Source organism: Staurois parvus, unplaced genomic scaffold (assembly GCF_062004578.1).
Source record: "Staurois parvus isolate SC_StPar_1 unplaced genomic scaffold, SC_StPar_1.0 ptg000087l, whole genome shotgun sequence".
NCBI lineage: Eukaryota > Metazoa > Chordata > Amphibia > Anura > Ranidae > Staurois > Staurois parvus.
Window position 1 is genome coordinate 11,075,806 of NW_028317883.1, and position 13,945 is coordinate 11,089,750.

At 39.8% G+C, this 13,945-nt stretch overlaps 1 protein-coding gene across 3 annotated transcripts in view; it reads left to right on the plus strand.

Annotated features, from left to right (window-relative positions):
* The first annotated feature begins 210 nt into the window (after positions 1 to 210).
* Positions 211 to 13,945, plus strand: part of LAYN (layilin) — a 68,973-nt gene continuing 55,238 nt past the window's right edge. The window contains exons 1-2 of one of the 3 annotated variants that reach the window (XM_089670173.1): positions 211 to 470; positions 1,679 to 2,214. In XM_089670173.1, the coding sequence (XP_089526299.1) occupies positions 2,139 to 2,214 (76 nt within the window). In that variant the 5' untranslated portion in view covers positions 211 to 470; positions 1,679 to 2,138. Of the gene's footprint in view, positions 471 to 1,349; positions 1,568 to 1,678; positions 2,215 to 13,945 lie in introns of those variants that run through there. The other 2 variants (XM_089670175.1, XM_089670174.1) reach the window with 2 other exon arrangements.

Sequence of the window (13,945 nt, forward strand, 5' to 3'; positions counted from 1 at the left end):
TTCCCAGATATGTTTTTCATCTGTTTAATTATTTGCTCTAAAGTGTGGGATTATACTGCTTCTCTGGGACACTAAACAAGGGGTTTATTTTATTCCATTGGCAAACTGGAACTTGTAATATGAAGTATACTTGCATTCACTCCATGAATAGCTTCTTTTACACATTCCATCTCCTTGGTTTATACACAGCAGGATTTTCTACGTTTACAGTTCATTCTGGCTGCAGCGTATAGTCGCTGCTCTGCAGCAGGGGGAAAAGGAAATAGTCTACAGCTTTTGAAATACACTGTGATAGAAAAAGAGAGAGGACTGCAGAGCACGGAACATTCAGCCTCTCACCCCGACCACCTCAAACACCAACAAATCTTATGATGAATCAAGAATATGGATCTCAATTACTGGGGACTGCAGAGCCGGCGTTGATCCCAAACTCCCCCTGAAGCCTCAGCGTTATGAATATTTTCTGCTGAGTAAGTTTTCCAGAGAGGAACTCCTGAAAAGTTAAACACCTCTGTGTATGCAGAGGCTTTGTGCTGACGCAGCCTGGAGCAGAAAGAAAAATGTCCATTTTTTTGTAAATGCTAAGAAGGTTTGAAATCAATATCTGTCTTACCATAGGAGCATCATTGAGCCGAGATTTATACATATTTCCACATAAGACTGTGAGATTTAATGACTGTTGGGCTGTCTTGTTAAAAAAGCAGAGCTTTATCAGCAGGCTGTCAGAATATTTAATAATGCCAGGGTTACGCTTTTTTCTGTTTTTTTTTTTTAAGTAATGCACAAATCTGTTTATTTTTTACTTATTACTATCAACAGCATGCCCATTCCAGAAAGAAACATTTGTGGCTATTGACTATGCTCTTACATATGTTAACATTAGGATGTAGTATAAAATCATATTTAAGAATGCAGGTTGATGGGCAGGGAGATGACTGCAGGATGGGAGGAATGAACTAGGAGTGTGGGGGTTACTATTCCTGAATTTAGATGTCTGTTATTGGCATTTTCATGTTTTAAATCCAAGTAATCAATTTTTAGTCCATTCACTTTGTTAGAGAAGTACCCTTTTGTTCAGAATAACTTATTGCATGGCTGAGTTTCCAGTAACTGTTTTAGATGTAGTCAATAGTCTGACTATTGATAATGACCGTTCGATCATTGGATTTCCACTGTATGTTAAATGGCTCCATAATGATGAGATTTAAATATATATATATAACATGATGGGGTGCTTCCAGAGGGGAGAGGGGGTTTAAGGGTGGGGCCTAATCAATGATTAAGAGGTGGGGCTGTCCCTGGAGTTGGGCTTTAAGGTATTTACATGCTTGTCCAAAATTCAATCTTACCCTTTTATGTGAAGAAATTGGCTGAAGGGAGACAGAGAGCAGAACAGGACAATATATGAACCATTGATTTTTTTTCAAAGGATATATTAAGATTATAATAGAAAAACGTATTGCTGATTTTTTCTTGCATCAATCTTTTTGCATGCAGCTGATTCATACAACAATCTTCTATGCTGTATTCGCGATCTCTTGCCTATCTCTTTTTACAAAAAATAGGGGTATAAAATAGCCACCATATACACACAGTTCTAATGTGTTTTGCTATTCTTGATCAAATTAACAGTATTTGTACTTTTAATATTATTTGCATCTTTTCCTGTTCTGTATAGGATATCAATTGAAAACATCACAAGTAGCCAGAAATCATTTGTGGTCGGAACCTTAGCATCTGGATTTAAAGTAGATGTCAGCTACTCCTGGAAGCAGCTTTAACAACGGCAACAATCAATCAAGAAGGTTTTAAGAAGTCATTGCTTTCAAGTAATTAAACTGACAGGGCTCAGCTTTGGGACTCCCATCAAGTTCTTATTTTAATGAAGCAGAAATCGAGCAGCTGCTTGGATTGGTTTGGCGGAGGCTGAATCCTGCCCCTCCAGAAATGTGTCTGATAGAATTTTATTGATCAAAGATGCAGTAGTGAGTGGAGGGACTTCAGTGAAGGGGGACCTAGAGGATGCTCTACCTTCCATGCACATCTGGACTATAAGCATCAGCACCACTGAGCTGTGAACTCAAATGTCATATCACACATCAAAAATACAACTCCTACTATAAAACACAAGTGGAATAATGGATATTCTCAAAGCTTTTGTCAGCATTATCATTTTCTGCTTCCATTCTTGTAAAGGGACACGACTGCAAAGTGGTAAGTACAGTATGTAAACTTATACATTCAAAAAAGGTATAGCATTTTTAGATTGGATCCCGATCATATTGATTTAATAACCTATACTTTTGAAACTCATTTTTTTTCTAATGCAGCTGTGCCTTTAATTCTAATATAAATATTTTTTCTGAGAATGTAATTAATGTGTATTTTACTTTAAATATATTAGTATAGTTGTTGATTGAACTACAAGTACATTTTAATTCATAAAGTATATTTAAACCAGATCCCTGAAATCTCATAAAGTATATTTAAAACATGACCATTGAAACCTCATATAAGCATTAACATGTTACTGCAATGAAGATCGATGTTCAGATACTTCCTGTTATAGGGTGACAAAGCTTTGTCCCTATCTTACAATAGTTCTCCTGAGTACACCCAGGTTCCATTGGAGACTGCAAGTGTTGGTTTTAACATATATTTTACAGGCATGGTCCACTGCTGTACCCATCAGGTACACCACCCTGGGAAATGTCATGCAGCCATTTGTGCATATATGCAGACAGGAAGCAGCTGAGAAGAGGGGGCAGGAGATCAGCAGCACTGAAATGCAGCAAAGGGAAAATGCTGAAAACAATATCTTTGTTATAAAGAAAATGGCAGTTGTATATTATTCACAATGCTTTAACAAACTAAATGAATTTGGTTAGGATTTATATCTACTTTAATATTCTTCAAAGTGCTGTACCTCACTGCAGTCAATATGAAGTCATGTTTCATTCTGTCTGACCGCTTTTAACTCATGAAATAGAAAATCTGAATGCTTGTTAAAGCCGGCCATAGAAGGTTTGAATCTCAGCCGGTTCAGCAGGAACTGGCCGAGATTCGAACCATGTATGGGCAGGCTGAATGTGCCCAAGTTGATGGATTGATCAACTTGGGGGCAATCAGCCTGCCAGATTTTACATGCGATTATTGTTAGTGGCTATTACACAATGGCTCCGCGGGAGGGATTCATGCGAGTGATTTTCTTTCCTGTAACCCATAGTTGCAGGAAAGAAAATTGCTCTGTCTACAGCCGGCATTAGGGTTTTCACACTTTTCATAACTTCAGTGCTCTTTTGCATTGCCTCAGTAGAGTTATTCAACCCTTTTTACACCAGAGGAACCCTTAAAATAACTTTCTGGTTTTGAGGAACCTCTGCTAAAACCAGTTGATTGGTGGTCAGTTGATTGGTGGTTACCATGATGGCTAGTGGGAAGTTTGCCCCCTTTACAGTAGTTTTCAGACTGCCACCCTTAAAAATAGCTTAAATGATATTGGTGCCATGATGATGGCTTTGCCCAGTGGTGTTGGCCCCGAAACTATGCAAATGGTTGTCCACAGCAGAAGGAACCCTTAGCAACCTCTGGAGGAAACCTAGTGTACCACAGAACCCTGGTTGAGAATGGCTGGTTTAAATGCAACTTCATGTCTGGATTGCTATACTCACAGTAGTAGCGGGGGGTGGATTATGTACAGTTGTAAGTTTCTTGGTTTTGCACAGCTCAGTTGCTCCTTAAACCTTTTCTTAGGCTCTCAGAGCTCCATTACAGTCATGATTTAGCTGGAGGTAGATTTCTCCAAATTTGTGTGTGGCAAATAAATCAGTTTTTGAAATGAGTCACTGAATGTAAATTTGCACTGCTTCAAATTAAAATTAAAATAAGTAATCTCTAGATTATGTAACTCTCCAGTTGCAGTATTCACAGTAACCACATTAAAGATTTAGCCATTTGCAAACAACCCAATCAGCAAGCTTTATTTTTTTTGTTATACACTTTTGTGCTAACAATATACAGTACGTATCAGTGTGAGGCTTTAAACTGGGGCTCTTCCGGGTGTTCCTAACTCCTACTGTGTGATTTCCAGTCCAGCCCTAAATTGTGTATTGAGTCAAATGAGTCAATACACATTGTGGCAGTGCGGTATCCTGCCACGGTCTAAATCAAGCTTATAACCCTGGATTCTTAACCATACAGGTTGAGGGGCTCCAGAGGGTTTATTTAATCCAGAAGAAACTGGCTTTTCAGTTTCTTCATTTATTCGTAAAGTCCATTTTGGGATCTGAAGCCTGGAGGTTTCAAAATGATCTGGGAGGGATGAAATCTCCAATCCTGGGTCCATGTTTTCAGAACCCCCAGCACACTGATTGCACAGGTGTGTGCAGGCCTTCTTGTAGAGGCCTAACCATTATTCTGGGCTCCACCCGGGCAGACAGGAGGTCATTGCCCGGAGTCAGGAGAGCTCCACCTAGGAGATGTGGAAGCCAGAACAGCAAGGGGCGTTTAGCTGTGTGCAAGTGGCTTCTATTTGTGTGCAGAAAAAGCCATTTAGGAAGGAGTCTGCAGGAGACGGCTGTGAGCCTGAAGTGGAAGGCCAGAGCTGAAGAATTGTGTGCACAAGCCAGGAGGCTAAATATCTGTTTTTTTTGAAGAGTGAAATGCTGCAAACCCCTGTGAGGGAAATTTCTGGAACTTTCTTTTAAATAAAATTGGGTTAAAATGGCCCTGAAAAAGAAGAAAGCGAGTGGCTGTGTGCTTTAAAAACTCTACGTTTGATGGTAGTTCTCACAACATGTTCTTAGTGAAGAGTTCACCTTGCTGTGTGCTGGGCAGGGGAGGACAAACTTTTCATGTACATTGTAAAGCTGCACCAGTGTTCCATAGAATTTAAAGGTCCAGTTATATTAGATGTGGGCTGGGGATTCCATGTAGACCTGTATTCAGCCATTTCTAGAGCAGGTGGTATGTAGACGGTATTCTTCAAGATATCCTAGCTATGCTCCTGGTGATGGAAGACCAGCACCTGTTTTATTGCCTTCCCAAATAGACTTGTATTGCACATAATGAGTCTGACTTTTCCTCCTGACCCTATTTGGACCTGAAGGGAGAGTTGATTGTGTTATTCCAATTGCCTAGTATGAACCGTGGGTTGAGTTCACGGTATAACAAATGTGTATCTATCTAATGTATGTATGCACAATGGCTAAGTGTTTGCAGTTGAGTAGTAGAGAGTCTAAAAATTGTTCCCGCTTCAAAAGAATAAAGAGAATTTGCAAAAAAATAAATAAATTGTTCCCGCATTGTTTTTTTGGTGTCAGTGTTTATCTGGGAGTAAGAAAAGCTTTAGCACCCTAGAAGATTTCATGGTGTGGCTTCCACAACAAGTTCCCTATTCCCAGTTGAGCAGAACCCCTAAACCCTTAGGTAATGTGATAAAGAACAAGGCTGGGGGTTCACTCTTCATCTGACGCTTGTTTGTGCTCAGCCCAAGACTACTGACTGAGAAATCTAACCCAACCCATAACCTCTGCTCCCTCCCCTTAATGTTTAACTTCAAGTATAATCTTAATCGCATAGTTACATTGGATAAATGTACAGTAAGTAGGCATATCTGATATCTGAGGGGCTGCTGGGGAAGCAATCAGTGATAGCGGTGATCTTCCAATTGCTGTGCCAATAGCTTACCCTCTGCACACTGACCACTGCTGCCATCCATTCAAGGAACACCTTGTATTTTTTTAATACAAGGCATGCTCTGATTGAGGTGAAGAGGAGGAATGGTGACATCGCAATCTTCCCATCTTCCAATCAAAGAACATCTTGTATTCACTGAAACAAATAGGAGTTCTGTGAATGGCAGCAATGTTGGGCAAGAAGCCTGATGTGGTCAGCCTGCAGAGTGGAATCTGCTCCACACAGGACCAAGAAGACTGTGGCCATATCAGTTTACTCAGTGGCCCCTCAGGTATGAGCTAAGCATACTTACATTGGTCCAAGCTGGAGCAAAGTATGCAGTTATGATCATATTTAAAGCTATTTAAAAACAAGAACAAAAATGTAGTATATTGAAACTTGCCTGTCCATATATGGGGTGACTGCTTTCATTTCCTTTTTTGGACTTTTTCTGGTCTGGTCATGTAATTCTACAGCTTCGATGTAAGGGAGCACTCGACAGTGGCCCTAGATTCCGGGAGCGGTGACATCACCCATAGGCTCCCATAGCCCAGTGATTGTCTCCTCTCCCCTGCATCAGCTGCTCACTGATACAGGAGAGCCAGAGCTGCAGGATCATGTGATCGGACCTAAGTGGATTAAAAATAGGTAAGTATACAGATCATTTTTATAGAGGTTAGGCACGGTAGGTAGGAGGAGGGGTTTACATACTCCTTAATACAAATAAATGTTCATTACTAATTCCACTTGTGTAATACTTTCTGATTTCCAATTCTGTTTGATAATACAACTCTCTCTCCCCTGACTCTGTGTAATTAATTAAAATGGTTATGTTGTAAAAATTATTTTCATTGTTTCTGGCTTGACCACAGCTGAAAGGAGCTTTTATTAGTTTGTTGAACTTTTGCCTTTTAAAAAATGTAAAAAATATGTTTCCTGTTTCAAAGTCTGAAAATGTTTTGAGAAAAAAATTGGGTGTGCAGTTTGTGTTTGTTCCTGTATATAAAATACTAAAACTAAGTCCCTTTCGATGAGTGCAAGTCAGTTTAGTATGGAGCAATATGTCTTGTTAAAGTGATAATAAAAGCAATTTAAAGAAAAATAACAAAAATTGTATACTTTCCTGCTCTGTGCACTGGTTTTGCAAAGAGCAGTCCTGATCCTCCTCTTCTCAGGTCCCCTGCTGGTGCTCCTGGCCCCTCCTTCCTGCCAAGTGCCCCCAGAGCAAGAAGCTCTGCTCTGCATTCACACACAAAGCCTCGGCTCATCCCTGCCCCCTTTCTCTCCTCACTTGCTGTGATTGACTGCAGAGGAAACCAATGGCTCCTGCTGCTGTCTCAGCCAATGAGAAGGGAGAGTCCCCAGAGAGCCGAGGCTCTCGTGCACATTGCTGGATTGTGAAGGGGCTCAGGTAAGTATTACAGGGGAAAACTCAAAACATACAGTCACTTCCGGCCCTCAGAAATCTACCAAAGACAAGAAGTACAGTGAAGATATATGTAAGTATAGTCTGCGCAGAGGACTATATAAATAAACTGGCTGCTGCTAGCGATACCACATATGTGTATTAGTAAACAATTGTGTGAATAGAAACATAACATAAATAATTGCTGCGCTGCCTCTATTAAGTGAAAATGCCATCCTACATACGTGTTAGTGACCCACAAGCATACGTATACCTCTATACCATAGGACTTACAGATGTGCCAATCATCAGTCCCTCCCCTCATGCCAGGGTACTAGGTGTAATCCTAGACTCCCATCTGTCCTTTCAGTCCCAAATCCATTCACTGTCCAAATCTTGTAGACATCACCTCCGTAACATCTCCAAGATATACCCGTTCTTAACCTCCTCACTTCCTTGGTATATCTCGCCTTGACTATTGTAACTCCCTCCTCATTGGCCTACCTAATCGCAGGCTATCCCCTCTTCAGTCTATCATGAATGCTGCTGCCAAACTCATCCACCTTACTAACCGTTCTGTATCTGCCACCCCTCTCTGCCAATCCCTCCACTGGCTTCCCATTGCCCAACGGATAAAATTCAAAACATTAACAATAACGTATAAAGCCATTTATAACTCTGCCCCAAATTACATCACCGATCTTGTCTCTAAATATCACCCAAACCATACTCTCCGCTCCTCGCAAGACCTCCTACTCTCTAGCTCCCTTGTCTCCTCCTCACATGCTCATCTCCAGGACTTCTCCAGAGCTTCCCCCATCCTCTGGAACTCTCTACCCCAATTTATCAGACTATCGTCTACTCTGTTGTTTTTTAGGCGATCTCTGAAAACCTATCTCTTCAGGGAAGCCTATCCTGCCCTCAGCTAATAATGGAATCTTCTACTCTTCCAACCAGTCCATCCCCCACATTTACTACCTTTTGTACCACTAGCCCCTCCCTCCTAGATTGTAAGCTCCAAGGAGCAGGGCCCTCCTATCCCTCTTGTATTGAACTGTATTGTTGCTGTATTGTCTCCCTTTATATTGTAAAGCGCTGAGCAAAATGTTGGCGTTATCTAAATCCTGTATAATAATAATAATGTGCCCCTCCTTCCCAGTGACTTAATGCATCCTTATATTGGGGAAGAAAATATATATGCCCTGCGTACTTGAACCAACAAATGTAGTAAATGAGTAAATAAATACAAATTTGCTGCAGGAGACTATTGCTACAACTATTGCGCCATTTGACTTACCATTGCAGGTGGTCAATATTTTGTGGTGAGTGGAGTTCTGGAGGGGAAGCACTAAGTGAAGCACTCATCACAGAGAATTTTATGGATAAGAAGCTTAATCGCTGTATCACTTAGTTGGGGATATTATTTCACTTTGGAACTTTAAATGTTTGAATGTTGATTGGGATTTTAAATTATTCGTATATAAGTGCACTGTATTTATAGTTTGATGTTTTCATTGTTACATTATTTGTATTTATTTACTTATTTAGTACATTTGTTGGTTCAAGTATGTAGGGTATATATATATATATATATTTTTTTTTTATATAGGAGATGTGTTAAGTCACTGGGAAGGAGGGGAACATCTGTAAGTCCTATGGTATAGAGGTGCACGTATGTTTGTGGGTCACCAACACATATGTAGGGTGGCATATTCACAGTGAAGATAACATCTGTCAGGAATGCTCCACCGATGCAGCGCTCCTCAGATAGGGGAATCCAATAAGAACTACAAAAAAAACACAGAGGAGGATGCAAATGTCTATGGTATTACCTGGAATTTATTGCAAAAACAAAAGTGTAGCAAATGGGTACTCACAAAAGTAGAAGAAAAGAAGGCATTAAAATCATGAAGCACAATCCAGTGCAGGAAACACGTGACCGGACAGGCGATACTGCAGCGCTGGCAAGCTGACATGTTTCGGGGGTGCATCCCCTTCTTCAGGAGCTGAGCTAACCAGCAAACACTAATTGTCAAATATACATATGCTCTAATGCTCCTCTATGCCTCCCTCACAGGGGGAGGACTTGAGTCACAGACCAGGTCAAAGGTCAGCCAACATACGGCCCACATTACCTGTAATAGTATATAATATGATGTAATATCTGCATTACATTCTATTATATATTGTTACAGATAATGTGGGTAGCATGTGGCCTGACCTTTGACCTGGTCTGTGACTCAGGTCCTGTCCCCCTGTGGGGGTGAAAAGGGTATCTCCACCCCTCTATGCCTATATACTTTGTTTGCCTTGCTTCCTGCATGCGTGATTTTTGTGTGACCATACATTGGGGGGGGGTTTACTAAAACTGGTGCACAAAGAATCTGGTGCTGCTGTGTTCCCAACTGGCTTCTAACTTCAGCTTGTTTAAGTAACCACTTGACATTCGGAAGGTTTTACCGTCTTCCTGACCAGGGCATTTTTGCTATTTGGCACTGTGCTACTTTAACTGGTAATTGCACGGTCATGAAACGCTGTACGCAAAGAAAGTTTATATCCTTTTTTTCACACAAATAGAGCTTTCTTTTGGTGGTATTTGATCACCACTGTGTTTTTTATTTTTTGTGATATAAATATTATTAAGAATATTATACAGGATTTATATAGCGCCAACAGTTTGCGCAACACTTTACAATGTGTAAATGAAAAAAAGACTGAAAATTTTGAAAAAAAAATATTTTCTACATTCTGTTATAAAAATGATTGAATAAACTGAAATTTCCTCATAAATTTAGACCACAATGTATTCTGCTATATGCCTTTGATAAAAAAAAATCTCAATAAGTGTATAATAATTGGTTTGTGAGAAAGGTATAGTGTCTACAAACTATGGAATATGTAGCTGGCATTTATGCAGCTTTGACTGCCATTTCTTGAGGTGCTAAAATGCCAGTACCAAACTCCCGAAATGACCGCTTTTTGGAAAGTAGACACCCCATGGAATTTTCTGAGAGACATGTTGAGCCCAAGGAAGATTTTATTTTTTGTCACAAGCTTTTTATTATATACAAAATTGTCACTTTAATTTAAGATATTTCTCACATATGCAATGAGTATATGTGGAATTACACCCCAAAACACATTCTGCTACTTCTCCTACTCCCAAGTGCCACATATGTGAGACTTTTTGGTAGCCTAGCTGCGTTTGAGGCCCAAAAAAACAATGCCCACCTTCAAGCTTTCAAAGGGTGTAATTTTCTCATTATACTTCCTGTCTACCTATTACAGTTTCAGAGGCTCTGAAATGCCAGGGTAGCACACCCCTCCCCCCAAATTACCCATTTTCAGAAAGTAGACACCCCAAACTATTTGCTGAGAGGCATGTTGAGTCCACGAAAGATTTTATTTTTTGCCATAAGGTTTTGGAAAATGACCAAAAAAAAAGTTGTCATTTAAATTATATTGCTCACACATGCCATGCGTATATGTGGAATTACACCCCAAAATACATTCTTCTACTTCTTCCAAGTATGTGGATACTACACATGAGAGACTTTTTGGCAGCCTAGCCATGTACAGGCACCCAAAATCCAATGACCACCTTAAAGGGCGTATTTCCTCATGTCACTTCCTCTCTACCTATCATAGTTTCGGAGGCCCTGAAATGCCAGGATAGTCCAACAGCAACCCCCCCAAATTACCCCTTTCTGGAAAGTAGACACCCCAAGGAATTTGATAAGAGGCATGGTGAGTAATTTGCAGATCTCATTTTTTTTGTCACAAGATTTTAAAAAAGAGAAAAAGAAAATAAATTTTTTTTTTGTCATTTTCCAAAAATATGTGGGAAAAAAATTAAATCTTCCATTCACTCAACGTACCTCTCAGCAGATACCTTGGGGTGTCTACTTTCCAAAAAGGAGTAATTTGGGGGGTGTTTGAACTGTCCTGGTATTTTATGCCCAACATTAGAAGCACATGTCACACATCACCCACTCTTCTAACCACTTGAAGACCAAACCTTTTCTGACACTTTTTGTTTACATGAAAAAAACTGTATTTTTGGCCCTAGAGAATAAAATGGTGCATGTTGCAATTTGTTGTGTCACACAATATTTGTGCCGCAGTTTTTCAAACTCAATTTTTTTTAAAAAATAAACTTTTTTATTTTCAATGCACAAAAACACAATATATTGCCCAAATGTTTGGTAAATATAAAATATGATATTACGCTGAGCAAACAGATACCAAACATTACATGCTTCAAAATTGCGCACAGCCATGCAATGGCGACAAACTACATAAATTTTCAATATCCATAGGTGATGCTTTAAAAGTCTTTATAGGTTACGACTTTAGGTTTACACAGGAGGTATAGTACTAGAATAACTGTCTTCGATATGATGTTCACGGTGATACCTCACATGTATGGTACAAACGCTGTTTACATACCAACGTACGTGCTAGCATGGGGGAACAGGAGTGTTTTATTTAATAATTAATTTTGCTTTTTTTTTTTTTACACTCTCTCTTTCATTTGAGCAGATGCTTTCCTAATTTGAAAATGGCGCAGTTTATATCTAGCAAAACTGAACTAATGAAATGCTCATTGTTTCCGGTTTCTTAGACTATAGAGATGATTGGGGCCATTCCGGTCCCCGATCAGCTCTATGGCCAGCTGGTGGAACTGCCAGCTGTATTCTCAGGTTCCCCGGTAGGACGGGAGAGCCCAAGAATGCCATGAAAGATGGCGGGAGTTGGGGGGTGTCCCCTCTTATTGCTTCTAAAATCAATCCAGCAGCTAATTAGCTTCTAATGTTCTAACTTCTAATGTTGGGCATGCATGCAATGTTCTTTTTTTCCATTCAGGCCATGGGAGGCTGAATGAAAGAACCTAACAGTTTCCTCCATTCATATTGATCAATGTAGATGAAGAAATTTTTTCCAAAAACAGTGAAAAAAAAAAATGCTGAGCCATACCAGCGATCTGCCCACTGACCACACCAGGCCCCCATGCTTGGGCATATACATTCTTTTTTTTAACTGCGGATGAGAAATCTCCTCCAGCAGCACTGCACACACTGACATTTATATATTCTGAGAGCAACACCCTATTGCTGTCAGAATAAACAGGTTGGTACTGCAGCTGAATGGCGTTCCTGCAAAACAAACAAGGGTTAACAATAAAATACAGTATCAATAGAACAATTAGCTCAATAAAACAACTTTTTTTTTATTGAAATCTGTGCTAAAAAAAAATAATATATATATATGCCAAAGCATAAGATTAATCCACCCACTGTGCACCCCAGGCCGCCATGCTTTCCCTTATTTGTTCTTTTTTTTTTCCTGCAGATGAGAACGCTCCTCCAGCAGCACTGCACACACTGATGTGTATATTTTGAGAGCAACACCTTGTTGATGTCAGAATAAACAGATCAGAGCTGTAGCTGAATGGCGTTCCTGCAAAGCAAACATCAATGGTTAACAATCAAACAGAGTGACAACAAAACATTAACTCAATAAAACAACTATTTTTGTGACTTTTTTCTTTTTTTATCTTTTTATTTAAATTTTTTTTTTTTACTTTTTTTGTAACTTAACTATAACCATAAACTTTCCAGGCTGTGATTTTAAGGTCTTTCAAAATGCGATAGCCAGTTTCCTGGCTATCTAACGTCTTTCAAAACCCTGTGTTAATTGTGTGCCCTAGACTGTGCCATACTGTACCCTATACTAATACTCCACTAGTGTGTGGTAGCAATCCTTGGGGCAGAGATCAGGTTGACCAGGACAGGAGGGACAAAAAAAACGGGTGTCATGTCTAATTCCATGTCTGCTACAGACACATCCTTTTTATGTCGACTTTTGTGTTGGGGTAACAGGAATGGCATCAGGAAAATAAATTTCATGTAGCCAGTTCACTGCTACAGGTTTGGGGATTTGGGCCACAACAACTTCTGGATACAAAAGGACCGTAATGATCTCTTCCTGAAATTTTAGGAAGGACCCACTTCATCCTATTGCTTTGTAAAGCACAAATCATTGTATAGAGCCAATTGAAATAAATATACAGACACTTTTTTGTACCAGCATATGACTTTATGGGAAATTAAGTACAGATTCATCATCTGGTTGTTGAAGTGCACTCCTCCCTAGTTAAGGTTATATTTGTGGACACAGAGAGGCTTCTCAACAACTTCAGATACTGTGCAAATTTGGACTGTCGTGTCTGCGTGAATGGAAGACAGGATGAAAACATCCTGTTTGCCCTTCCACTTCACTGTGAACAATTAATTATTCCACAAGCAGGTTTTCTCCCCCTTTCTAAGTTGAGTGTTTACAAGCCATTGGGGGAAGGCACAGTGATTAGATCACGTTGTGCCACATGAGCCAATTCCAAGATCAAATAAATGTTTAAAATGTGGCACGCTTGCTTAATAATTGTCCATGTACAAGTGGTACCCCTTTACAGAACAAGGGTGACACCAAGTCCCAAACTATCTTGCCACTACTTCCCATGTAGTCTGAGCAGTCAGGGGGCACCACATAACTATATTTTCTCTTGTAAATCCAAAAATTACAACCTGTTGCCTTCTCACAGAGCTTATACGTTTTAATGCATCATATGAACATCCACCCCAAGGACGACAGAGTTTACTGTAATTGAAATACATAAATCACATTTTATTCTTATGTCTATGCCTTGCCATGGCAGCAGAGAACATGGGCATATGAGGAGTTGGGTCTATGGACCAATATGACCGCATCTCATTCTTTTTTGTAATGCCCATGTTGAGGGTTAGGCTCCCCAAAAATGTAAATGTAAAAACCGTGATAAGTTTCCATGCGAATAGTCTGGCAAGG